Source organism: Manacus vitellinus, unplaced genomic scaffold (assembly GCF_001715985.3).
Source record: "Manacus vitellinus isolate BGI_N305 unplaced genomic scaffold, ASM171598v3 scaffold_25_pilon, whole genome shotgun sequence".
NCBI classification, from domain to species: domain Eukaryota; kingdom Metazoa; phylum Chordata; class Aves; order Passeriformes; family Pipridae; genus Manacus; species Manacus vitellinus.
In genome coordinates, this window is record NW_021939882.1 from 412,501 (window position 1) to 440,010 (window position 27,510).

At 46.4% G+C, this 27,510-nt stretch overlaps 1 protein-coding gene across 5 annotated transcripts in view; it reads left to right on the forward strand.

The window, feature by feature from the left end:
• Window positions 1-10,986, forward strand: part of GRIA1 (glutamate ionotropic receptor AMPA type subunit 1) — a 119,793-nt gene extending 108,807 nt beyond the window's left edge. For 4 of the 5 annotated variants that reach the window (XM_018073610.1, XM_018073611.1, XM_008931798.2 and 1 more), the window contains exons 16-17: window positions 5,209-5,343; window positions 7,645-10,986. In XM_018073610.1, coding sequence (XP_017929099.1) covers window positions 5,209-5,343; window positions 7,645-7,833 — 324 coding nt within the window. In that variant the 3' untranslated portion in view covers window positions 7,834-10,986. Of the gene's footprint in view, window positions 1-2,501; window positions 3,292-5,208; window positions 5,344-7,644 lie in introns of those variants that run through there. The other variant, XM_018073612.2, reaches the window with a different exon arrangement.
• Window positions 10,987-27,510: the final 16,524 nt, after the last annotated feature.

Below are 27,510 nucleotides of genomic sequence, written 5' to 3' on the forward strand. Positions count from 1 at the left end.
TGGTCCCAGATGATGTCCCATGCCTGTATTGACTTCTGTGTATCCTGTTTTTAATCTGCTTACCTATTTATTGCCCACCAATTTTTTAACCTGGAGAAATTCCTATAAAGAAGCAGTAGATACATTAGTGAATCTGAAATCAAACTCCAGAGGCAAACACTCCTGCTCTGATGAATATTTTAATATGTTATGGCAGCCCATGAGGTGCTCAGCAGCTGCACTCAGGGGCCATTCATCCAGGATCATCATGGCCCTGGCTGCACTGTAAGGCAGTGGGGAATCCCAGACAGTGTCCTGCACTGGGCAGCAAAGTCCCTGCTGCTTTTCTCCCCATTGTAAACATGTGGCAGCCACTCCTTCCCTCAGGCTCAAGGTTTCTCCATGCACACTCACCTCCAGCACTTCATGTAGCTAGAAAGCCTTCATCCATTCCTGGTGTTATTTCCAAGCTTTCCTGCACTCCCCTCTACTTGCCACAGCAGGAATAAGCCCAGAAGAGAGACAGACACTCCATAACCAGAATGCCTAGAAGGATCCCATTTTGCAAACAAGCACAAGATGGACTGCTTTCTTTGCAGGCTGAAATGTCCTGTGGGCTTGAAAGTGATGCCTTGGGTTGTTGGAAGGTAATGATGAGGTGAACAATAAACATCGAGGCAGATGGATGGGATTCTCCATTTTCCTGTGGCTTTTGTAAGGCAATGGGAATAAGGAAGGTTTTTTTCTAGACCAGGATAGCAAGGAACAACCTGCTTTCAGGGACATCCAGGTCACTTCATGCAATTAAAAGACCTCTATCAAAGCCACAGGGATCTCCAAATCCTCTTTGCCAGTTGCAAGACTTGTGTTTTTATTTAAAAAAACCCCAACAATAACAAGAAACAAACAAATAAACAAAAACCAACACACACCCCCAAACAAACAAAACAAAACAAACGAAAAAGGAACAAATCCTGCTACTGCCTTGCCCTGCCTTTGGCAGGCTCCCAAACCGAAGGTGTTTTCTCATGCTGGGCAGCCTCCTCCCTGCAGCCACCATCCATGTGCTCCTGCCCATCCCCTGGCAGACCCACAGCAGAGCTCCAAGACAATGACCAGTGCTATGTCCTTCATTGCTGAGCTTCAGGCTTTGCTCCCATAAAGTCTGTCCAGCGTTTGGGGTAAAAGCTCAACTTCTGATGATGACCATGCTCTAACCAACTGAGCTAATTTCAGGGTCTTGAGCTGCCAACTGCTCTAAGGACAGTTCATCTTCTATGGAGATGGCAACAACTCGAGGTGATATCACCCTGTGCTGCCAATAGGCTCTGGTCATGCGGGGTGACAGAAGGGACCAGCCCTGCTGGGCAAATTTGGCCCTAATGCCCTTCAGCCAACGAGGATTAAACAATGACAAAGGGGATGATGGACACAGTGCCATGTTTGAGAGTAACAGACGGGAAGGTGCCTGGTTGCTGCAGCAACAAGGCCGGGCTTTTGGGAAGATGGGTTTTTCTTTCTCTTTTCGCCTGCCAATCTTCCCCCCACGTCGGCGCTCTGCCGCTGCGGGAGACGAGCAGTGACATTTACACTCCCACTAACAAGCTGGTTCCGTGATGGGCAGCTCTACAGGAGAGCATCTGGTGTCACAGAGCCCAAGCAGAGAGGAGGGGAGGGTCCTCTCAAGCAGATAGCATAATCTGGGACTTTTTATTGTTATAAGCATTATTAGGGCAGGATCGTGCATGGAAACAGCAGGCAAAACCTCAGTGGGGCATGCAGAGCTTCTGACCCATCGTGTGGGTCTGATCCTGCAGCTGATTGGAGCAACGAGATGTCGCTGCTGCCTAAAGAACATCTCTGCCTGTCCTGCTGTGAGGGGGAAGGAAACAAAAAGGAAAGAAAAAGGAGGATGAGCAAGAAGTCAAACATCACCTCAGGAGCAGTTTCACTCTTCAGCCTGGCTTGTGGTAGCAGGCTGTGTCATCAGCCACGCTCCCTTGGTTCAGTGTTCCTCAGTGTCCCCTGAAGCTGCCCATGCCTTTGGCTCCTTGGGAGAAGCTTTATTAGGGTAGCAGAGGTGAACCTCAGGCTACTCTCTCCCTCCCAGCAGGTTTGCCCACTGCTGTACCTCAAGATGCTTTTCTTTGCCTTTTGGATAAGACAACTTTCAGTTCACCCAGATTGTCCCAGTAATAATAGTAATGTAGTAGTAAGAGTAATAACAATAACAATAATTCTACTGCAAAGTAAATGCAAGAAACATACAACAACCCCGAAATGAGTTGTAGTGGTGCAGGAAACTGCTTTGGGTCATCTCTTCTCTCTTACTGGTCATTTTGCAGGTGGTGTCAGGAGGAAAGTGGGAATTAAGAACCAGCAGCCTTTCCTGGCTGACAGACTTCTCTGCCACTGCATCCAGCTGAGAAAGTGCCCTCTTAGACCATGACCCCCAAAGTGGGGGTGGAAATAAATATTGTAGCCAATAAAACCTGAAACTTTTGTATTCCCATGCCCAACAGAGCCAAGGAAGACAGATTTCCTAAGGATCTGTGTCTGCAAGCCAAAGGCCCCTGTGGAGTCTCTGATCCCTTGTATGGATTGCACTAATACATTTAGTTGAGTATCAATAGGTTTTCTCTTCTCTACAGTGTCATTCTTTTTCACAAAGCTAGGGGATTTCTGATATCTTGGAGATCTCCAGGCTTCTGCTAAACCAAAGTGAAAGTATAGGCTGAAAATTATTAGTAATACACAGACAAACAGACTGCTCCACCTGCGCCCTTGTCCCCATTCTTTCCTCTGAGCAGAGAGCATGTGCTGATCAGCCACATTTCATTAAGGAGCCAGGCTAAAAGATTAGGATGTCAAGGAGGGCAGCCCACCTCTAGTGTCTTTATCCCTCCCTGAAGCTGATGTAGCCCCTTCAGACTGAATTTTAAAAGGCAAAGTACCTGATGTGTTGCAACCCAGTTTCCTGAGAGTAATTGCTCTGCTCTTCTATATCTTCTCTAAAAAACTGCCTGCATTTCCCAGCTGGTGCTTAAAAGTATGCCCAATAATCTGCAGATAAGAGATGACTGAAAAAATGTAAAGTCAAGCCTGGAGGAAAAAATGCACGAAGGCAGATTAGAAAACATCAGATAAAATAATCCTGCAAATATTGAAACTGCAGAAATTAAGAGGAAAAATGTAGAAATATCTCATTATAGAGAGCACCCAATGCTTCATTGGCAAGATTACAAATTGACCAGCGTATGAAGGGAGAAACCCAACCTTCCTGCCAGCGGCAACTGTCACATCTGCAGCGGTGCAAAGCACATGGTGACAGCGGCAAATCTCCTGTCAAAGTGATGTCAATCAGCAAAGCATGGAAAATGAGATCACTTGTGGAGTTTTTTTCAGCAACCGAAACTCTGCAGGAGTGGCCCCACACCAAGTTCAGTATCTTTCAGCAGAGGGTTCAGGATGGAAAGTTGCTCCCCGTAATACCAGAGCCCACAGCGAGAGCTCCGGCTGGGCAGAAGCTTGGCAGCTCACATGTGCAGTGGGTCAGATGAAGGAGAAATAGAAAAAAAAAATCTCTTTTTAGTGTTCTTGACTTCAGCCCTCTTTTCTTCTAATTGAAAAAAAAAAACCCTATATGTTCTGTTCTGTCGCAGGAGTGGGTTTTTCACATTTTGAGAATTGAGGTATTTTCATGCTCTGAGGGTTAATTTTTTTGCCGTCAAACCCTGATGCAGAAAAGGACAGGATCCTTTTGCAAACCATACTTGCCTGAAAGACAGTGCTGGTGGCAGGCAGACTGATTTTGTATAAAAACCTTCCATGCTCATGTTGGTGTTCCATTTTGGACCCTTTCAACATGGCTCCAATATACTTTTCTGCTTCCTGAATCCTCACCCTTCCCAAAAAGTGTGGGTTGCTTATTGTAAAACCTGCCAAGCAAAGGAAGTGAATCAACTGTCCTACAAGGGCAAGGAACAGGCTGTGCCACCCACTGGTCCATGTATCCATGGAACAGCACAGAAGAACACCAAGAGCTGCACAGAGGCTTCTTTACCAACTGCAGACACTTCTACAGACGTCAATATAAGTGTGTGGCTGCATCTCAAATGAGCTGTATGCGATTGTCCTCCCATATCCAGGGAGCAGAGCTGTCAGTGCTGGTCAGACTCTGGTCACTCCAACAGATTTGCACTGACCTGTTGTGCTGGCCCTGCAGAATCTCTACCAGCAAATAGGTATTGAGTCAATATTGCAGAGCAGCAGCAACTGTGGAGCAGGGAACCTCTGTCTGGTTGTACTACAGAGAAAGCCTGTCCTAGAAACAGGAGCCTTGTACACGGAGCTCAGCCAAGTCTGGGGTCCTGTTGCTGCCCAGATTATTCCCAACTCAACCTGGTCAACATGGAGGAGAAGATTTTGAAAGCTGCACTGGGTGACATCACTTGGTTTCTCTCGCAGTGAAATGAGTATTTCTGATGCTTGCCTCTTCCCCAGAGAGCCATGACAATTCATTAGGCAATTGTAAAATCAGAATGTAGATGCTGAATGTGAGTTGCGGCCCATTAATAGCCCTATTTATTGCCAACCAAATAATTAGCTTAGACATGCATCAGCGGGTCTTGATTGCATATGAAATAACTGCCCTATTACATAGAAATCAAATGAGTTTCTGAGGACAGCTCAGGTGTCACCTCAACCCTAACACTGAAAAGGAAAAGAAAAAAAAAAAGGAAAAAGCCCAGCCATTTCGATGTGTTGCCCAGCAACAGAATTTGCGGGGGAAACAACCTAGGAACGAAGGAATGAGCATTTCCAAGAGAACAGGTTATTTCAGGCGAGACATCAGGGACAAGCAAATGTCACAGAGGAGGAAAACTTTAATTTTTTTCCTCCTTTAATCAATAATTCAAACTACACATTTTGGGTAAAAGAAGCGTTTAAGCTAGCTGATGGAAAAACAGAGATCCCAAACCTTTACAAAGAGTCTCATTGCTGAAGAAATGTTTATTTGTTTGTGTGAGGGAAACGTTAAATTTACTAGACACTGAATTAAAAATATAAAAATGCTCTTAGAAATGCCACTTGTTCATTTGAAGAGAAAGATGATGTAATGCCAACACTGCTATATTGTGCAGCATCCCTCCCAGCGCAATTTCATATTAATTTTGTTGTTCTCCTTCCCACGTGCCCTCCCCCTCCTCCTTCTCCTTTCTCTTCCAGGACAAGACGAGCGCGCTGAGTCTCAGCAACGTGGCGGGGGTTTTCTATATCCTCATCGGAGGGCTCGGACTGGCCATGCTGGTTGCCTTAATCGAGTTTTGTTACAAGTCCAGAAGTGAATCAAAGCGGATGAAGGTGGCAACCCATTCCACGGCCTTTCTCACCTTCTCTCTGGTCCTACCCCGGCTCCAAAGCTGCCTTCAGAGACGGATGCAGCCCAGACCATGGGTGGAAAGCCAAGATATAGGGACAATGGAGTGACTATGTCACTCAACTGCTAGAAAGGAACAGGAACACCAGAGGAAGCTAAGAGAGGGTCAAAACGCTGTAGTGGGGAGCTGATGCAAGATCAGACATGTGGCATAATGCTAATTTAAAATCCAGATATAGAGCAAAATCATAGCACAAATGGGAACAGGAACAAGTTGAAATTCCTCAAAATTAACAAAAGCAGAGTATGGCAATCTTGTGCAGCATGGATGAAGTGTGCTGGGGTTGGTGTGATAGTGCTACTGCAATATGAAAAAATCTCCAAACCCAAGCAGTTAACAGCAAGATAAAACTGGGGGAGCACAGTAATGAATCACATCCTGTTGTTCCCTTTGCTGGCACCCTGCTGGCACCATTTCCAGGCTGACAACAGCAATATCTGCTCATAGCAATTTTGCCCTGGAATGGATGATGTGGGCCTCCAAATTCAGAATTATTTGCCCTCTTAGAGATAAATTGGCCTCCAATGTCTTGTGTAGTGGGTTTTTTTTAACTCCACCCTGTTGTGGTCTTGCAGAAGCATACTTCCTGCAGCCCAGATCTGCTTGAGCCCTAAATTTTGGTATGCCTAAATTTCAGAGTGTCGTGTCAAGAGTGGATTAGATTTGAGAGCTTTGGGGGTACACATTTAATGCAGCATCTGTGGAACAAGTATATCTTGGCTCAGATGACTAGCAGACAGTCCCTTATACAGATACCACGGTGTACAAGAAGGTAGTGGGATACATAACACGTCCCTTTTCTTCCTCATCTTGATCTCTCCCATGAGCATGGAATTTGGTATGAGTATATGAAGTATGAAATGAGTTTCAAAAAATCCAGACAGATTTTTAGTTCACCCAGAACCAAAAGTAGAATAAGCAACAGCTTTTTTGGGTTTTATGTCACCATTTCACAACATGCATAATGGTTTGTCAGCAATAATAACATTTCTAATGCACTGAAAATGTGCTGCAGCTCCTTTCCCATTGAGGTTCAGAAAATTCTACAGGCAATGAGAGGTTCCTTGAGCACAGGGGTAAGATAATATGAGCAATTAATGTCCCTGGGAATACAAAAATTAAATTATAATTTCTGCCTGCACTGTAAAGCTAGGCATAGCCCAAATAGACAGTGAAAGAGTGTCAGAATGCAATAACTCCATAATTCTAGTCTTGAGGAGATTCTGTCCTGCTGCTGGCTTCTCTGCATTCTTGAAATTACTCACTAACTCATGTCAGTGTTAGCCTGTGGTGTTTTTGCCATGTTAAAACCAGCCACCAAGGGAAGTTCCCAGTGTTAACACCTTCTCTAAGCTTGTCCCTTTGGCTGACTCCCATCACTGGTTGCCCCACAAAGCCAGTCAGCAGAGCCCAGACTCTCCCTGGGTTTTGGCCCAGACACCCCTCTGAACCCAACCTCTGCTCAGCAAGTCCTTACAGATTCCCTGGATGACTTGCAGATCCCACCAGACAACGAGGCTGGTCCAGGCCCAGCAAAGCATTAAGATGACTGGTTTTGAGCAGCTGTTTCAGATTTATCTGTTATGAATCATTCTTCACCTGAATATCCCAACCAGAAAGAATGATGGTGCTCTTGGAGGTAGCTTGAGTGCAAAGAAACCAAAGCGACTTCATCTTTTAGCTTAATTGTTCTACACAGGTGGTTTCCTTAGGTCTCTGAAAGCAAGCATTTTATCTGGAACAGGAAGATAAGATTTGCTTTCCTGAATTAGGTTTGCATTTCCTAGTTGCCTCAGTCATCACTGTAGACAAAAACATAGGCACATGCTCAACTTCTCACATGAGGAAAGTTTAACATATGCTTGCAATGAGTCAGAGTCCACCCTGCAGAACAGGCCTGGAGTAGTAATAGCATCTCTGTGGGGGAAGTGTTTATAATACCTCTGCTCAAATCCAGCGTAACAGTTCTTATGTTGTAGAGTTTGAATAGTTTTTGCATATGGCACAGATACCTTATGCCCCAAAATACTGCTGAAACATTTAATTTTGCATGTAGAAGAGGTGCGAATTAGCAGAGCAGATGCAGGGGGGACATGCAGAAAGTGAGAGTTTGAATGGAGACAAGGAGGGAGAGAACAGTGACAGAAGGACAACATTGGTTAATATTGTAATTTTTCCAACATTGCTAAGGACAGGGGGAGACCCCCCCGTCTTTCCTAAAAAGGGTTTTTGTTTAATCCCACAGCAATCAATCAACGAAGCCATACGGACATCAACCCTTCCCAGGCCGGCTGCAGCAGGAGGCAGTGGAGAAAATGGACGTGTGGTCAGCCACGATTTCCCAAAATCCATGCAGACGATTCCATGCATGAGCCACAGCACTGGCATGTCCCTGGGAGCTACGGGATTATAATTGGCCTTTTGACCCATTGCCTGGGTGAGAGCAGGGACAGCCCAACTCCACCCCTCCAAGAGCCAAAAAACATGCCCAACAACAACAAGACAAACGATGATGACAGAAGGGACAATTGGATGGATCTTCTCAAGGAAATCAAATCTATTTCCCTTTTTATTTGCAAACAGATCCACCGGCAGGAGAACAGAAACAGGTCTGTACTGCAATAAGGAGAGCGTAATGGGATTTAACAGACTCGTGAACTGTCCCTGATCAAAGAACCACTGGAACACTAATGAGGACTATGCCATTTTGTTTTAACTTGGTTGTTAATAAGTCTTAGTGTGTGCAATATATATATTTTTTCTTACTAATTCCTGTGGTGTCAGGGTAACATCAGCCTTTTTCCCCTTCCCTGCTCAGTCCTTCAGTCTGGTTTAGTTTGGGATGCAAACCACAATGTCTGAGCTACTAACAGCAAAAAAGACAAAATGATACATGGCAAGTTGAACTCCCTGCAGGGCATCATCATTGACCCCTTTTGTCCATCGTGATTCTGCCTTTGTTGTTCTGTTGTGAACTCAGGCTGTGGAGTTATTGCAACGAGGCAGACAGAGCTGTGACCGGCTCTCCCTGAAACGGAAGGAATTGATGCAAGACAGAACCCAAACAAAAACATGAGGCTGTTTTACAGGGGAAAATGTCATGGGTGAGTTTGGAAACCCCAGGCAAGCTGAGGACAAAGCAGTAATTCTTCCTGAGATGATAAGTGGCGGTTCAAGAGAAGAATCGTGTGCCTGGAGTGGAGAGCACCATGCGTGGCAGACTGGAGGAGATGGTTGGTCTAAGATCATGGTCGTGGCTGCTGTTTAAGCAAGAGGGAAAGTAAAAGTGGTTTCCCCTCATGTGAGACTCTCCTGCCGAGGTTACTGGGGGCTAATAAGCAATTGTGAACCGTTTTTTCATTGCTTAGCTTCTGTGTGTGCTCCCTTTTCAGTGGTCACTTAAGGGAACCACCTTGAGCCGGGAATAGACCATCTCAAGACATCCAGTTTTAGGTGGCTGCCTATTAACCAGTACAACATGCTAGAAGTCATGGGGCTGCAATGGGAATATTTCTGCTCTGAAATCCCTTTCTGCTCTGAAATCCCTTTATGGCCATTTTTTCTAACCAAGAGGGACATTTTGTAGATAGTTGGCCAGAATGGATTCCTGGAAGGAGCTGCTGAAGCAAACCAAGGATGAGATCCTACAAGAGCTTAATTCAAGCTAACTGTGACATTCAACAGCATCAGGGCTGGTCAAACTCAACCTCCCTGTCAAGTTGTGGCCTGTCTGGGTACAAAGCCAACAGTAGCAGACTCCCACTCCTAATTCCTTAGGGAGTGGGAAGCATCCATAAGCCAGGAGAGCAGGTTGCTGACCCCAGACTCGGTGTTGCAGAAACACACAGTGCCAGACAGGCAGCTGGGACTCCAACCATGGGCATGGAGATCAAGGGGGCAAGGATGGTTTTCTAGAACTGCACAAAAGGTTCATTCTGTGAATCTCTGGCATGGACAGACAAACACTTCCTACCCTGGTGGGCCTGAGACACCTCCCCAGAAGTAAAGGATGACCAGGAGAGCAGCTGGAGAGGGAGAAAATATATGGGGCAGGGACCACAGTGACCCCACTTAGCCTTGTCCCATCTCACATGCCCACCACTGATGGTAAATTAAGTTCAAAGGTTCTCACAGGGACCAACAAATATCTGTCTGGGGACTGAGCTGCTATTGGAGCATTCTGAGCTGCTTTTTCTCATTTTTTTTCTCTTCACTTTTCCTTTTTTTTTTTCCCTCTTTATTTTTCTGCAACGTTTCAAGAGAAGAGCAGTAAAAGAAGGGAGGCAGGTGAAGAAAAAATGATGCAGGCAAATGACTGTCACAGGTCTACGTGGAGAATCTGGAAGTACAACTGGAAGCTGTATGAATACCAGTTTCCATTGGTGTATAAATATACATTTACCACCATTAACACCAGCCTGGTCTGCAGCACCTGTTCCACTTACTCACTTGTCATGCAACACTTTGGAGACCAGCAAGTCAAAGTCAAGGTCCTATCCCAGGCACAGCATGCCTTGTGCCAGTTTGTTTTCCTCACTGCCACCACTGAGAACCGTTGTGGCCTTCATCTCTCATCGCTGAACATGAACCCTGCTATCAGCCACTCCAAACTCCACTTCAGGATGTTCCTGTTGTTTATCATTATTTTTAACCTGCTTTTCTTAATTTTGCCTTCAGTTCCGTGTGAGTGCTAGCACAGTGGAGGCATCCCACAAGCTGGCCCGTTTCCATGCCCAGAGCCCTCGGATGGATCTCCTGACCCAGCCATGTCCTGGACCTTGCCATGACAGTGCACCACTGGCTGCTGTGTTGGGAGCAGGCTGTTGAGACCCATCAGTGCCCCCATCCTCCTCCAAAAACAGGACCACGTGGCAGCAGGTCACGGTAGTTTGACGGTCTCATGAGCAGCAGCAGTGCAAGGACTGGCCACCTGTGACGTGAAGATGTGAGATGCAGCTGTCAAAGGCTTTTGATGAGTGGAGGGGTTTAAAAAAAAAAAAAAAGATGAATAGGACAAAAGCGTGGAAAATGTAAACTTGTAATATGTATTTTTACTACACTTTTCTTAAAAATAGAGTAATGGTAAAACTCTTAAAGACATTGACATTTTTTCTCAACAGGATTCCATATTTAACAGTTTTGGCTTTCATTAAATTTTGCTCTTTGGTACCTGGATCTTTTATTTAAGAGCTATATTTGTTTTAACTCTCTTTTGTTTTTTCTTTCTTTCTTTTATTTTTTTTCTTTTGGCAATACTGCAAAGAATTTTGCTTTATCAAATGCAACAGTGTTTTTCTTTTCACATTCTCTTTTTTTCAAGCAACATTTTTATTGGTAATTATTATTTACACAAAGATGAAACTATCAGCTGGAATTTTAGCACCAAGGATCCATGATCTATTTTTCATACCTGTCCATGCCATTTTGTGCCAGTGCTGGATGTGTGGAAATGAAAATGATGTTACCCCTCAGGCAATATTACCCAACCTGAATCAAAAGAGATTTCTTTGATTTTTGCTGTGTCTGACTTGTGAACAGCAGCCAAATAAACTGCTTCAGGTTGAAATTGGGAATCTATCTAATATTTACCCAAGAGTCAGGAAACTAAATATTCATTGGGTTCAAAATTAATGATTTTGCTTCCTTTGGAGTCTTGTGGGGTTATGTTTTTGAGGAGGGCTATTAGAGGATTTTAGCTTGTTTTTACAGAGAGAGAAGACATGGCCAGGTCAGAGATAACTCAGAACCAGCACTGGTCCAACAATCCTTACCAGGATCAGCTTTCCTAGGAGCTTCCATGATGTTTCAGAGGCTTGGACGCTTAAATGTTTCTCACTCAGTTTTCACACAATTGACTTGCTAAATTCCTCATCCAAAATCCTGTTGAAGGGAGAAAGAGAGGAGGATTTAAAGGGCCTTGGACATTTATACAAATACTGACAGCTACTGAGGTAAAATACACTCATTAATGTCATGCCTTTATGTAGCACTTGGTGTCATGGATCTGGAAGGACTTCCCTTCCCATATCCTCATTCCCATTTACCGGCTGGGAAAGCTGAGGCACAGAAGTACCTTTTGACCAGGCATCCCAGCTCACCCCTCTGGGTCATGGTTATAGATTCAAGATCTCCAGCATTCACAAGGGTTTTTTTACCCACTGGTAAGTTTTAAATATAGAATCAGTAAGGGACAGAATTAATACGTTTTGAAAGGGGCAGTGAAACCTCAGGCTTCAAACAACAAGAGATTCCCAAGCAATGGGCCCTGAAGGAGAGGTTTCCCATGGGCAGACTATGCTGTATCAGCCCATTTTGGTCTTCCACAACTCTCTAGGCATCCAGTAGTGTGTTGTGGGCTTGAATTCTGTCTCAAAATGCCCTTTTTTCTCAGTGGTTTGCTCCTGGTTCACAGTGAGGTTGCAGAAGTGCACAAGAAATTTTCCTTTATATCTTGGCATAAACAGGACAAAATTCCCTCCTAGTGGTAAAAACAAATATTCCTTGTAATAAAGTTTCCAGCAAGAATCCATGTTCAGGAGTTGTTGAAGCAAAAAAAAACCCACTAAATCTTGAAGTGCAGCAGGTGAGGAACAGATCCATTGCTCAGTCCATTCCTTCACTATGGAATCAGGACCCAAAGCTGGGATGCTCCAACAATATTCAGCTGGGCTTGTTTGGCCATTTATCTACCTGCCACCAAACGAAAGGAGAACTTAATCATCAAAGTTCAGTGAAGGGACAGAGCAGGGATGCACCAAAATTTGCTGTAACCCAGTGGGCACCACTGACCTGTTCAGCTCCAGCAACTCATCCCATATCTCCATCAGAAGTCTGGGGAGACATGGGGAAGTTTTCACTGTGAACACAGGCTCCTGCTCAGTTTTCAATGATTGGTCACCCAAGCCTCACACACAGCTCTGGGTCCCCAAGAGAACATTTCTGTGCACGTTTCTAACATACCCACCATGGAGACACATGTCAGAGCTTAGCCGACCCATCACAGTGGTGTGTGGTTCCCTTAGGACACTGCTCGTACTCTTCACTGCCATGACATGAGAAATAACAGCACAGACTGGGGGATTAGAGAGGAGAGGTTGTTCTGAAGCACCATTTCAGGAACTGTTCCCACCAGCCAAGGTACCAGCTGCTTTTGGAGACTACCTTTTGGAGACCTGTGTGTCCTGTTCTCTGATGCCTTTTGTAGCTGCTGGCTTCTCTTAAACAGAGATCTCCCAGTTGCCTTCATGTTACCTATGAGTACAAATCAGTTTGTCATCCACTAGTGCTGGTTTTGTGTCTTGCCAACCCACTGCTGGCTGAAGCCCCAATGCTCTCACCTCTGTTACCCAATTAATTACTTAATTAACAGAAATATACAGATATCACTGTGACATGCAGAGCTGTCCACCAGCCCATAGCAGGGCAGGGCTTTAGTGGCAAAATCCACATACAAACCCCAGCTCAAAGATGCAAGACAAAACTGCTTCAGCTCCATGTTGCTTCAGCTTCATTACAAAGATGACACTCATTCCAGCTTTCTTCTTACACAGAGCTGCTCTATTTTTTCCAGGCACTTGGTCCTGATGGTTCGAGCATATAAGAGGGATAAATTTAGTGTGCAAGGACCAGGAAAAGGTTCTCCTAGGCATGGAGGAGTAGCTTGAGACTGATCTCTCTAATAAAATCCTGACTATTCCCACTCTGGTATTCTCCACTCAGCATCACTTTCCATTTCCCTCTGTCCGTCCCCATCTCTCCTCCATCTGTACATCAATTCCACCATCAGCACCGCCAGTTTCTCCTCTCCAATACCTGCAATAGGCTCTGGGTTTGTACATGGTGTTGTCTCATTGGAGATAAGTCTCTATCACCCTATAAGTCTCTATTTGCTTTAGAAAGCAAATAACTTTGGGATGGGGCAGAGATGTGAATCCAGCTCCACACTGGGCAGAAGTGATCCCGTAACCCATCACACTGAACTTGGGCAGCAAGCCCTTCTGCAAATGGAATGTTCTATGGAGCCACAATCCTGCAAAGTGCTGAGTCACCTGGTTGTTCCCAGAGCACTAAGACTAATCCCCCTTTTGCTGGGGTGCAGTTCTCCCGAGGAGGCGTCGCTGTCTGGCTGCCAGGAGGTACAGCTGCTCGGGGATGGAGAGGGGCAGGGTGCTGGGAATCACCTCCACCGAGCTGATACCCGAGTGAATTCACCTGCTAAACCTGTGCAAAGGGACATCTGTCTCTAGAGCAGTGGAACTGTAATCCTTACCCCAGAAGGGATATTGGGGAGTGTAATCAACTAATGTTTGCACATCCCTTTCTCATGCACTATTTGTACAGTACACATACACAAATACGCACTCACAGATATTGAGATACCTTTGACTATCCAAATTAGCTGTCAAAGTAGCTTCTTATTCCTAAGGACCAATAGGGTATAATGTAACAGCCACAAAGTATGTTCATTGCTCTACAGGGCTGGTTTAACATGCTCTCTGGATCCCTTCAGCAGTAATTCCTTCCCTGCTCAAGCTGGCATCAAAATTAATGGCATGTCGTGTTCTATAAGTCCTGACTTTTTAGATGAAAGGTACATGGTGTTGTTCACATCAGTATTACAGTGTAATAAATCAATGCTTTCCTGCTGGAAGGATTTCAGACGATTTTGCAGCTTGCTCTCAGGAACTAAAAAGACAACCTGTCTGCCAGGCCCTTGGCCCATAAAAAATATTTTTCCATAAAAACAGGAACAAGAGGGGGGAAACCCCAACATTTCATTGCAGTATTATTGCCTGCTTCATGTAGGACACTGGGACCAGGGCAGCAATGCCAAAGTTCCCTCAGGCCTCATCACACAAGGTGGTTCACAGCAAAAGGGAGCACATTCCCTGTGCTGAGGAGGATGTGGACAAAACTAACAGAGGCTGGGAGGGGTGTCAGAGCCTGATCTCACTTGATCAAATAGGAGCAGAGACAAAAGTAGAGTTTGCCTTCAGATTGCCAGACTCTTGAACAAAGTGCTCCAAATTTCCAGAAAAGAAGCAGGAAAAGGGAAGAGGAAGGAAGCCAGGACAGAGCATCCAGCAACCCCCTGAAAGGTGCCCACAAAGTTACTCTCCCAGCTTCTCTGGTAGCTCCTGCCCACAGTGCAGTTCACTTACTTACTGACATCTTTACCAAGTAAAATTCCCCTGTTCCCAGGAGCACATGTGTAAGATGGCAAGAGGCTGAAACTTGAAAGGGGAGCTGTTTTGTTGGCTCAGATTAGCTCAAACTGCGTGACGAGCTTTCCTCACTTCAAAATCAATGTTGTTAACCTTGAAATCTGCATTATTAATATTTCAACATGAGTCCCATCAGGAGCTGCCGCAAGAGCTCTCCTGGACTCGTGACAGCTCGTCCTGTTTGATTCTAATCATATATGAACGCATGAGTTAAGAAGACATCATTAAAAGTACATTAAGTTTAATTATGCTAGCAGCCACAGACAGTGGAAGCATCGGCTTAATGCAGAATGCATAATTAGATCAGATCTAATCCATTAGATTCATATTTGTTAAAGAAAATGCTCCTCATCTACAAGTGCCCCTACAAAGTGATCCAGAGGGTTTGGAGGAACAGCACCATTTTCTGGGGGCTACTGTCCTCCCACCCCCTCTCTTCCCCCCTGTCTATCACACCTGCACACTCTGCTGAGCCCTCACTCAATTCATTGAACATCCACTTTAACGAAAGCACACAAAAAACTGAGCAAGAAGATCCCCTGCCCTGGCAGCCAAGCCCTGGGGAGATGCTGTGGTGGTTTAAGGCACTGTGCACCCAGATCTCCTTTGCAAGGACCTGGTCCCATCAGAGCAATCGGTAGATGCAGGAATTCACCCAGTCCCAGGGGGGTACGTGGCCTCACAACCCAGCTGGACCAGTGCAGCTGTGCTCAGGGGTGGAAATGGCTGATACCTTTACACACACTCCAGGCATGTTGGCTGCAGAGTGGCTTGGGACAACTTTCCAAACAGAACAAAAACAAAAGACAAAAATAAGCCAAAATAACAAAAGTGTTTCAGTTCCTCCTAGGGATGATCCAGCTCTCTCCACTAACACCAGGAGGCCTGCAGGGCCCTGCAGCTGTGGGAGCAGGGAAGGTGACATGTCCCTTTTCCCAGCAGCTTAGCATTACAAAGCATCCACTACACTGTTCTGCAAAACCACAACATTCACGGGAAACCACCATCACCAGTGGGCAGCTGTGGGTTGTCACCCCCATCTTCACCCCACAGCAGGGTCACAGGGATAACTGGTACCAGCAACCTCACACACACCCAAGCAGCATCACCACAGTAGGGATGACAAATCTGCCAATGCCTGAGCCCCCAGGCAGTCAGGTTGCTGTGGCTTGGTGATTCTCAGCTGGAGTACAATGAATCCTGTAGCCATGGAGGGATTTCAGCAGCACCTCCCAGCCCAGATCCCACAGCAGTGCCCACTACCTGGGCAGGGCATTTCCCAGCTCCTGAGGGCAGTCTCAGAAGTGATGCACTTCACCTGCAAGCTGCAAAACCAACAATGCCCTTGAGGGCCCATGCACACTGCCAGCCTGCTTTGCCACAGGGAGGGGGGAAGTTACTATGAGTCTTTACCTGCCACAGGTTATCCACACTCATCGCCCCACAGGCTAACTCAGCTCAGCACTGGGGAGGGTCTGTGAAAGCTGAGGTCCCAGTCCCAGCAGGTGAATGATTTCAGCTACTGTCCCTTCCAGCCTGCAGACAGAGCAGGCTGGAAAGGGAAGAGGTGAAGGCCACCACGCAGCACGTCTGGAGCTGTGAGTGAACACAGGAGCAATTGTGGTTCAGGATGGAAACCCGAGAGCCCCGCGCTCGCTGGCACTCACCACAGGCAGGCGACACTTAACAGCTCAGCCGAGCCCTCTAACACCTGCCTAAGTGCTGAATATTATTGCTATTAAAATATAATGGCCTCTTGCTGCCTCTCCTCTGTGGATCTGGATAGGGGTTATGATTGGAAGCCGTGGCACAGAGGCACAACCCCCCAGGCAGGGCAGAGGGGCAGGATTAAAAGCTTTCTGGAGATACATTTTGCAGCCAAGGGCCAGCTCCAAAGAGACAACAATTACTGGTTAGACAACAATCCTGAGATTTCCATGAAGTGTTCTGAATAAAGCATCTACTAACATATGTTTTGAGAGGGCTTTTTGGTTTATTTTATTTTTTTTTTTTTGAAAGATAGAAAATCTCTTCCAGCCCTTTTTATCCATATTTCATTTTCATCCTTGCCACCTTCATCCCATCTCCACCCTGCTCATGCAGGAAAGTGGGACACAGGGAGGTTAGTCTATACCAAGAAGTCCAGGACAGAACAGGATGGAGGCCAGTAGCACAGGAGTCCCTTGCCACAGAGGTGACTTCCATGTTCTCTGTTTTTCAGGGATTTTGTCTGACAATAGTTATCAGAATCTCAAATTCCAATCTAATAAACATGGGGAGAGACTGGCTAAAGGCTGCTGTGATTTTCTTTCCCATTTGTGTGCTGAAGTGGATCTGTTTGCCAGTAGTCATCACAAGACAGAGTTCTGGCTCAGCTGAGAAGTATGAAGAGATGTGGAAAAGACTTGGGAAAGCTTTCTTACTCTAAGGAAGCATTTGAATTACAGTGAAATCTATATACTCTTAGCTCCTGATGGACTTTTTGAGTGGGGAAATATTGGAAGCAATATAACCTCACAAGGTCTTTTAGAGAAAGCATTGATCTCCCTAAATGGGCAGCAATTGATATGTTCAAAGTGAGCACTGTGTGCATGCATGTTTGCATCTGCATGCCATTTAAAAATAAAGCAGCAACCACCAAAAAAATCAAATATGAGCACAAAGAGCAGCTCTTTGGAGAAGGAAATGTGAAGACCTTTATAAGACCTTCAGTGTGATAATCCATCAGGCAGGATGAAAGGGTAACCCCTGGTGCTCTTAATTGTTCTTTCCAAAGGAAAGCAATAAATTATTGCATTCACTGAGCAATCAAAGGGAAATCTAAGTTAACCCCTCTGTGGCCAGTTTGCCCCAGGCCAACCACTGCCATTCCTGATGGGAGATGGGTTATAGCTGCAACCCTGGCAGCCACAAGCCATACACTTTCAGAGACTCATAAGCAAATTTTGGGCTCTAACAACCCTCTCTGAGATCCCACCAGACATCTGGCAGGGTTCCACAAGATGTCAGATACCTCCATCTACGCTGCAATGTATTTTGACAGGATCCTGACACAGCCACAAGACCATAGTGTGATCGGCTCTTAGGTTTCATTTGAAGAAGTGTTTTCACTCTGCTGTAAGAGAAATCTCCCCACCCCTCACAGACCATATGTCATTTTTTAGTACAGTTGCTGATTATCCAGAAAGCACTCAGAGAGACTGAGCACCGCCCCAGTGGCTCATGGATCCTCTTTTACAGCAATTGGCACAGAAAGTGATGCAGCCCCTGATCCTTTCAGGAAAAAAAAAGGGGGGGGAAAAAAAAAGGAAAAAAAAACCACAGAAAGATTCCCATGGGATCAGGGCTTTACAAGAAGCCCAGGCAGAAGGTCAGATACTTCCCAGTACCCTGGCTCCCAGAGGCCTTCTGTCTGCTACAGTCAGTAGGTGCTTCACTGAGACACCCCTGACAGAAACACAGGGAGGGCTTCCTTATCCCAGGCTGTGGGACTTGTGTTTAATCCCTTTGATAGCAAGGAGTTCTTCAGCTGCTGACAGAGACAGGAGGTTGCTGTGCAGGAATAATGGGAAGGAGATTAAAAACTGCTGAATTGTGTACCTGGGGCTTCATAGAAGGCTGGTGCAAAGGGGAGAGGTATGACATTAACCTTAACAGGAATTAGGGCATGGCAAGGGAGACTTTCACTGAGCAGAGGCAAAACTCAAAATGCATGGCCTAAAATAAGAAAACTGACTACTTTGCAGGCCAGGAAATACTTTTTGGTAACTGTAGTGCACCAGGTAGCACTGTGTGCCAGGAAGAGCAAATACAGCCTATCTCCAGGCCAGGAAAAACAACCAAACTCATGCAAGCAGTCTGCAAACAAGAGAAAAAGCGTTGTGTGCTTTCCCAAAGATAGATCCTGACAGACTGATGTGCTTTGCTTTGTTTGTCTGTTTTTCTCCTGAAGCTGCCTGTGTTTCTAAGGGAGGGAGGTGTGGTAGGTTTAATGTAAATGAGCTTCACAAAAACATTTGATTTTGACGAGGAGCTCATTAGCTAAAATGAAGACTATAAAAGAAGAGTTGTCAAAGTGAGACATCTAAAGAGAAGATAATGAGTTGTACTGCAAAGCATAACTGGGTGGAAGGAAAGTACACATAGAGCTTCTCTGAAAGATTTATCTTGCAACCACGATTAAATCACATAAAGAATTGAAAGACTTTAAATTTGGGGAATAGACAGAATGAAAGACTGTGGTTTGACATTGTGATTGAGGGACTGACTGCAAGACTACAGCTAGAAAGAGCAGATGAAAATCTGGGTACACTTGCTGATCACAGCGTGGATGTTTGCCACCAAATGGGACAATATGCTATGGTCATTAAGAAAACCTGGATAGTTAAAAAAATAGGCACATTGAAGGGTCACTGCAAGAATTCTAGCTGGGAAAAACCTTTGATGACACCAAAAATGCTACGCGCTATCCTGGCCAGACATCAACAAGAAAGCTGACCTGAAATTGGAATAATTGGGAGTTCAATGGTGCAGGAAATACATTCCAGCATTGCTTATGTTTGTGCCTGCCAGCAGTGCGGTGGCCACTGCCACCTAAACAGGTCCTGTCTATGAAATGCCTTCTCTGAGCTGTCCCAGGAGTTTGTAATCCTGCTTGGAGAGTTACTAGGCTGTGGACTTACCAAGGGCAAGAGGGTTTTCCCCTCCCTGGGATAGCTGGGCCAAAATCATCTCTCCAAAAAGTTTTTCAACACACCCAGGGAAATCTGCCCTGAAATTTAAGCAGGGAGGAAAGCAAGATGGAGAAGGGAGGGCCAAGGACACTTTGAGTTGATAGACAGGAGACCAATGAGAAAGGGGAGGATGACAAGACAGATGCTGGTGCATAACAAGTGCCTCACCAGGAGCTGTGCTGGAGCACGTCCCCAAACAGCCGGTACAAGGCGCCGAGCGAGCCGGGAGGAGCGGAAGGTGCTCTGTGGGTGTTACTTTTCTGATTTAATCAACTTCAGCTGCTCCCTGCGAACGTGCCGGCTCCCGGCTCCACTCAGAGGTGCCAGCTTTGTAACTGGGGCATCGCTCCGGCCCCCGTTGTCAGCACTTCTTGAAGGTGAGAGAAAATTCATACGAGCACCAGGTTTGCTGGCTTTGAGAGGCGCCGGGACGAGAACAGCCTCGGAAATACTATCGGGGCTGACACGTGGGGCTCCTCCCACGCTTGGCAGGGAGGGAAAGCTTAAAAGCATAATTTGTGCAGGAATAAAAAAGCAGCATCTTTGTGCCAATTGGCTTGGAGGCAGTGAGGTGCAGCAAGGAAAACATGATACGGGTTTGTAATCTCTCCGATAGAGACTGCTTTTAACCACTTCTGGTGGATTGTGTGTTAGAGTGGGTTGTTTTCTACAGTGCTCTGGTATCTAAATTGTGAAACAGTAGTTTTTTAGTGAGGTGTTCCTGAAGAGCTGTGGGATATCTTCATGAGGCTATCGTGGAGTGAGGTGGTGTCTCCTTGTTGCTCAAATCCAGCTCATCCAGGGGCCAGGTGCTGCACATCCCCAGTACACGCCTGACTAAAGTCATGAAGCTCTGGGAAGGCCTTTGAAGTAGAGGAGATGCCCAAAATGCAAGTTACCTTGGAAGTATTTGGAGACCTGGGTGCTCTCCCATGGCTCAAATCAGTTCTTGGACAATTTCTGAGATTTTCCCATTTTTTGTCTGTTTTAAGAAAGTAAACATTCCAAGGGTTTTCCCCAGTCCTTGGGTGCTGTAGGGCTGGGGAGAGGTGTCCCCCTGGGTGATAGGAGGGAGCAAGCCCAGCTCACAAAAGGTACAGAAGCTGCAATGGCTCCCTCAGCAATCAGCAGGGCCAAAAGCATTTGGGCATTAAAAGTCATGGAAGAGCTCTCTTATGATGGGATATTTCTTTCACTGGCTGATTGCTTTGCTCTCCTTCCCTCTGCTGTTTGTCATGTGTAAGCATAATGTAAGGAAAAATGAATTCCCAAGGTCCCAGATCCCAGCATGTGTCTATAACCAATTGTCCTGGTAAGTGCTGCAAAGGGCAGGGAATCCATATGGCTGGTGAAGATTACATAGATTCTATTTTCACATTCAGCACAAGCCCTCCCAAAGGAGGAGAGGAGTGAGGAAGAAGATCTCATCATATCTGACTGATGCTTAGAAACCAACTTTGGGTCCCACCAGCACCGAAATCCCAGGACACATCCTCTTGCTCTAATTTACAGTTACAGCCACAGAGAGCTTTCTCTTGCAAGATAAAAGTGGGCTAAGAGCAGCTGAGGGAGGAACTTCAGGAAAGATGAGGGCAGTGTGAGCTCCTCGTGGTTGCACGGCTCAGCCCAGCCCGGCTGCGGGCGCAGACCTTGCCTGCATGGCAGGGGCCAAACAACAGGATAATTGCTCTCCCTGCAATACACTGACTATGTACATTTAGATTTCAATTAATTTGCTGGCTCTAAATGAACTGCCTCCTATTACTTTCAGCAATCAAGGCTTGTTAATTGAAAATAGCGTTTATCTTATCTCTAGGAGAAGGCTGGGCAAAAGTAGGGCAACAGAATCCTGTGTGAAGGTGGCACCAAGTGAAAGGAGGAAGGGAGAAATGAAGCAAGGGAGAAGAGCAGCCAGGGTGGCCAAGGCAAAAAGTTCAGTTTTCAGCTTTTTTTCTTGATAGCTTCAGTGTTTTCAGGATGTCTCAGTTTGGAAGGGGTTTCTTTTTGACAGGACTCATGTGGTCTCGCTTCCTGCTGGTTGTGACTTTCAGTGGGGTTATGTGTGTGCTCAAGAGGCACTGGCTCCTGCTGAAGGGGCTCATGAACACAGGGTTTAGCCTCCCTGCTTCCTCCAATGTCATGGTGCTGACTGGGGCTGCTGGAGCACAGGAGGAGTAGCCCACATCTGGGTAACGCAGAGCATAAGGAGTAGTTTAATGCAGTTCCTTGGGTGATGGCTGAACTTCGAGTAGTTGTTCATCCCATCTTTTTTTCCACAGGAACAGTCCCACTCCTGCAGAAACAGTGACTGAAATGTCACAAGTGTTTTGAAAATCAAATGATACCCAAAGCCCACCTCCTGCTCCATTTCCTAGGGAAAGCCCTTTCAAAAGACCGCCAGCCTTGCTGTACTGTTTGAAGAATGATCCTAGTTCCTTACCTTTGAATTAAATAGCAAAGTAAGTCCTTAAGACATGGGATCTAGCACAGGTTTGGCTTTTATTTTTTTCTCTTTCTTGGTCTGATTACTTAAACCCTCTCTGAATTTCCCACCATTTGAACCTAATGTTATCTCATACACACAGTCGTCATCTCATTAAAAGGAAATCAGAGAAACTGACTTTAATAAATTTTAACACCCTGTGTGAAAAATCTGGCAATTAAAGCTTCCTGCCCCTGGACCTTTGAAAGCGACACGTGGCAAATCCCTGTCAGTCTTTAATAAGCACAGCTCATCAAAGGATGGTGCACACAGGGGTAGGAGAGGAGGTAGGGGAAGGGAAGAAACAGGAGCATCAAAGCTGAGAGGCTGAAAGACAAAAGCTGACCCTCCTGCCAGAAACTGAGGAGAGAACAAGCATTATTAGAGAGGGTTGATAAGCCCAGCTTGCTCTGGCAGTGAGGGAGGCAGGATGGAGGTGAGTCCAACCAGGCAGCACCAGGCATGCAGCATTAAACAGAGACCCCCCAAGTACAGTTCTGACATGATTCTTGCTGCTGATGCTGATCTCAAAAGGTGCTGAAGAACAGCAAGCAGGTGGATATGAAGCAAGGCCATAGACCAGGTTGGCTGCTTCTCTGTAGCCCTTCTGGGAAAGAATCCTAGAGATACATTTATCATCAGGATAAATTCACCCTCCTTGCTACCTATTGATGACAATCACTCCAGGGACAATCACTGCTAATACTGTTTTCTGGAGAAAGGGTTTGGGTTTTTTATTTTATGGATGGGGAGAAACAGGTGTTTCTTATCACTGCTGAAGCCTGGCCAGTGGGAAGGAGATGTACTAACCAGGTGTGCAACTTCCCTGTAATCAGATGGGAAACTCCCAGGATTTCTTGGTCCTTCGAGCTCCTTCTGAAGCCTTGAGCAAGTTTTCTGAGCTCTCAATCACCTGGTATTTTTACAAATGGAAATTATTATCTTCATTCCTATTCCCTCATGATTCATCCCTGAAGTGCATAAAGTAGCAGAAGCATCTTGGAAGAAAGGCACAAAGTATACATGGTGACAGTTTTTATGACTTTGACATCTCTTAATCTGGGGCTAAAAGCTTTGTTAATTTTTTTGCACTTTCTTATTATCTAGTCCTTCCAGGATGGCAAGAGATGGTGAATAAAGGAGATCTTACAAGAGGAATCACTGATTTTTTGCACAGGCAGGTAAAACACAAGCAGTGAGGAACTGATGATGGACTGGAACACTTTAGCATGAAAATCCTCAGGTGCCTCATAAGGTTTCTCCTCTGAGTCTGCTGAAGTGATAACATCACTGGAAGGGGTTTTTCAGAAAAGGAATAGCCAGCCAGGGACTGATGGCTTGATTGGATTGCAGTGAAGCTTCACATCATGACTGAAAGAGAATCTGTGGAGCCAACAAAAGTTTGCTAAAAGAGGAGACCAAGACAGGAGAGTGTGATGCAGCTTGGCTTTTGCCCAGTGTGAGAGGCAGGTGAGGTGAACCACAAGCTGAAAATGGACAGTGCAGCAGCTGGAAGGTCATGAAGAACTTGCTCTGAGCAGGCTGAGGAACCAAAAATGATGCAGAAACAGACTTTAACAAATTTGAACACTCTGTGTGAAAAAGGAGAGCTGAAAGTGGGTCCTGGATAGGTAACTGGGACAGCATTTCCTCTTCTCCTCCAGGGGGAAGAAAAGCTCATCAGCCTCCATGAACAAAGGTTGTGAAGAGGGCCTTTGTTTGCCTCCACGAGCACAGAAATGCCACAGGAAGACTCTTATATTGAGGGCTGTTGATCCAGCCTTCTTAGAGTACCCAGACTTCTCCTCCTGTCTTTATATAGTTCCTGTGACCATTTCTTCCATCCCTGTCTTTCCTTTTACACATTTTCCTATGTGGAAACCTGATCTCACTGTGGTTGGCTGTGCTTCTCTGTGAAAAGGAGGTGTCTCCTGGCCAGTTCCTGGTGCAATGGCACACAGACAGCTGGCAGCTCACCCTGCCTCCCCATGGTGTTCCCTGCCAGATCTCTAGTTCTCTCCTTGGCATCTAGTGTCCACTCATGTTCAGGATTCTGGTTTAACCCTAAGATTCAAGGGGTATTTGTGCCTCTTCGGGTCTTTAGGGAAGGTATTGCTTTTATTCAGTTGGCCTTTGCTGATACTGAGGTCAGAGGACAGACCATTTTTGGTGACACTGGCCTTGCTCCATGTGCTCACAGAAGCAAAGTGCTGTGTGTTTGTGAAGTGGCTGAAATGGCACATTTCTTTGAGCCCTTACAAAAACACAGGAGAACACAGCTACCCTTCAGCCACCAGCTCTTCACTGGGGACAAAGCCCAGGGGAAGAGCCCAGGCAGGGCACCACGATGCCCTCTGCCCTCTCTGTCTAACCCCAGCCCCAAGTGCTACATCTGTGATTGTGCTCACCATTCCCAGCACTCTGCAACAAATGCTGCCCTGCAGCAGTGGCTCACACAAGAGGTCTGAGCCAGGAGAGCCTCTGCCTGCTGTGTGGCTTGGGCCTCTCCTGTGTTAAAAAGGAGCATTTTAGGGAAAACTTTTGTTCTGGATTTGCTATTTCAGCAGTTACTTGTCAGTCCACATTAGCAGGCACAAGGGGATGCTCAGTACCAGTTACACCATGTCTTGCACTGCCATTGCCTTTGGCTTCAGACCCAGATGAGCAGTCCAAGCACCTCAGCTCTCCTGTCCTCCAGATCTCTCTTGTTAAAAGACTTTACGTTTCAGGGAAAAATAGTTCTTTTTATCACACCAACAGGCCCTGCTCCATCCCCCAGGACTCTGGTTCTTCTGTGACTACAGCAGCCTTTAATTTCCAAGGCAATTTAGTTCTGGGCAAAAAGCAATCTCAGCACCCCTGCCCACTGCCACCTGCCTGCAGCATCCCACATCAGCTGCTGGGGGGGAAATGCAGCTGGGACCCCTGGGGGAGGCACACGGGCCAGGAACTGCAGGAAGCCGAGGTATTTGATGTTTGCCTTATTTATTTATGTAGCAGCCACCATTTCCACGAGCATCCCTTTCTGCCGAGGAGCGATAAGCTGCTCCTGGCTCCTGCTTACCCACCCCTGCTGGCTCCATTTTCTGCCAGGCTCCGTCTCGTTAACATGCACCAAAACAGCCCCCACTCACATCCCTGCCAGGCTGCCCTCCCTGCCCTGCCTCCAAAACACTGCCGGTGTGCCATGGAAACAGCCGACCGAGCTGCTGGGCTCAGCAGAGTGTGCGAGGGAAAGGGAAGAGGGATGGCTCCAGAGATGCCCTGGGTACCCACAAGACAGAGATGCAGCTTCAGAATTAAATTCCCCACTTCCTTTCTCACAGCTGGGCTGGGTATGGTGTGGTGTACAAAGCAATTTAATTATGTGTAATTAAATCGACTTGCTTGCATGGTTTGCAGCTGAAGGTCAGTGATACACGTCTGAGGCTGCACCAGGGTGACTGAGGACTGAGCCCAACAGGCCCCGTGCTTGGACCTCCTTCCCCTACATCACAGGTGGGCTCTGCATGGGGTTCTGCAGGGGGCTTGCACCTCTCCATGTGGGTGCAGCTCATCCTCAGGTGTGCCCAGCTCCTGCCCTGCCACACTCTCCTGCCCACTGCACCTTGCAGTGCCCCTGGTCCCTCCATGGCTCCAGTCCCCACTAGAGCCTGCAGGGTCTGGGAATCAGCAGTGGTGTGCACTTGTCTGGGCAGAGCTCTGCCAGGCAATGCTCCTGCATCCCACATTCCTGATTGCTCCATGCTGTGATGTGTCCACCTAGGCAGAGCTCTGCCAGGTGATGCTCCTGCATCCCACATCTCCAGTTACTCCACAATGTAATACTCCCAGCTGTCCCTCTCCTTCTCCCAGCCCATTGCAGTTGAGCAACCATGAGAGAGAGAGAGAGAGAGACAGAGACAGAGATAGAGAGAGAGAGAGAGAGAATGAGAGAGAGAGAGAGAGAGACTGCTGTAGAGGATAGTTTCTGAAAGGGATTTGGTAGTGCTTCCCATCACAGCAGCAGGCTCATTGTGCCATGAGCTGAGGAGCAGGGAAAGCTGTTTATCCAGCAGTACCTAGCAAGGAGGAGGGTTCTATTGCCCAGGCAACAGTTTTGTTTGTCTCCAAATACAAGCCAGGCAAGTTATGGCAGAGCCTTTCCCATGGGCCAAGCCAACACCAAGGGGACATTTGTTAACAAGCACGGACGAGTCTCTTGTGAGCACTGAGCACGGGGATGCTGGAGCTACAGAAACATCACTGGTCTCTGCATTAACAGCAACCCTCTCGTGTAACCAGGACCTGGTGGCTGCACACACAAGCCCTGCACTGGCAGCAGCTGGGCTGCCATCCTGGCTTGGCCACACAGCTTCTGTTCAACCCTGGGCAAATGGCCCTGCTTTCACAGTGCCTGGGAGTGGCATTGGACAGGGCTGGAGAGGGCACAGCTCCTCTCCAGAGAGCTATAATTAATATTTGGAAGCTGCTGGCTGCTCTGGCAATCCCAAACTATCCACATCGTGCCCGTGCCATTCACATCTCTCCTGCTTTGTGAAGCATATTTATTATTATCTTTATTAATTATATACTGCAGTGCACTTAAAATAGGGAGGAGGGGGAAGGAATGGCCAGTATTTTACCACCATGGAAAAGCAAAATGTTACATTTTGTACTTGTTGAAAGTAAAAAATCTTTCATTTCACAAAATGTAAGATGCATTACTAATTGCACAATTATTTTGTTCTGTGGCACTTGCAAAACAGAACTTGGAGTGCTTTCAGCAAATTCTGGTGTTGAGGAAATAATTGCTTGTTTTTTTAAAAATGTACTAAATTACATGCTCTTCCTTTATGAGAGTTATTTCTTGGGTTTCTAGGATCTTTCTGCCCTAACCATTCTTAAGATATAAGAAGCAAAAGCTTTGCTGCATTAGCAGTTTTCTGGAGTCGTGTGGACACTGAGGAAAGGAAGGGGCTGAGCAGGGACTGCTCCCTGCCCAATTCCCACCACCTGGGGAAGCAGATGAGCCCCTCTCTGACAGGGGCCAGTCTGCAGTGTGTCACTTGCTTCCCCTTGAAGGATGGTCCGGGGAAGGCCAGATGACACTTGACATGCAAAATTCATCCTGTGCCCTAAGGAAGTGCCAACAAACATCAGAAATGCACACAGCTGGAGCAGCTCCTGCTCCCAGGGGCAGAGTGGGGTCATGCAGGTACTCCAGCTGTCCAGTAGCTTGAGCAGTGGAACAGAGAAGGACAATGTTTGTTTGCATTCAGTGAGAGGGACAGGGATGGAGCTGGAATACGGCAGATGAGTTCCTTTCACAAGAGATGCACAGGTTGCAATATGCAAATGCTCCCAGGGAGGTGGATATTGCAGATCTTTAAAATTAGAGGCCTTCTCCTGAGGTGAGGGGTGGGTTAGCCCCACCTCTGCAGTGCTGGGCTGCAACATGTCCTTCCATGGCTGCTCTGCTGCAGTTCTCCCACCATATCTTGTCTAGACAAACTCAGTTTAATACAACTATAAAATTAATGACATTGAAAATAGTTTTATGGTATTTTCTTCTGTGTGTTTCTCCCTTGCCACTCTCCCACTACACACATAAAAATCCAGCTGTTGGCAGCCTCAGGTCTCTCTTTCAGCTCTGTCATGAGCTGAGGATG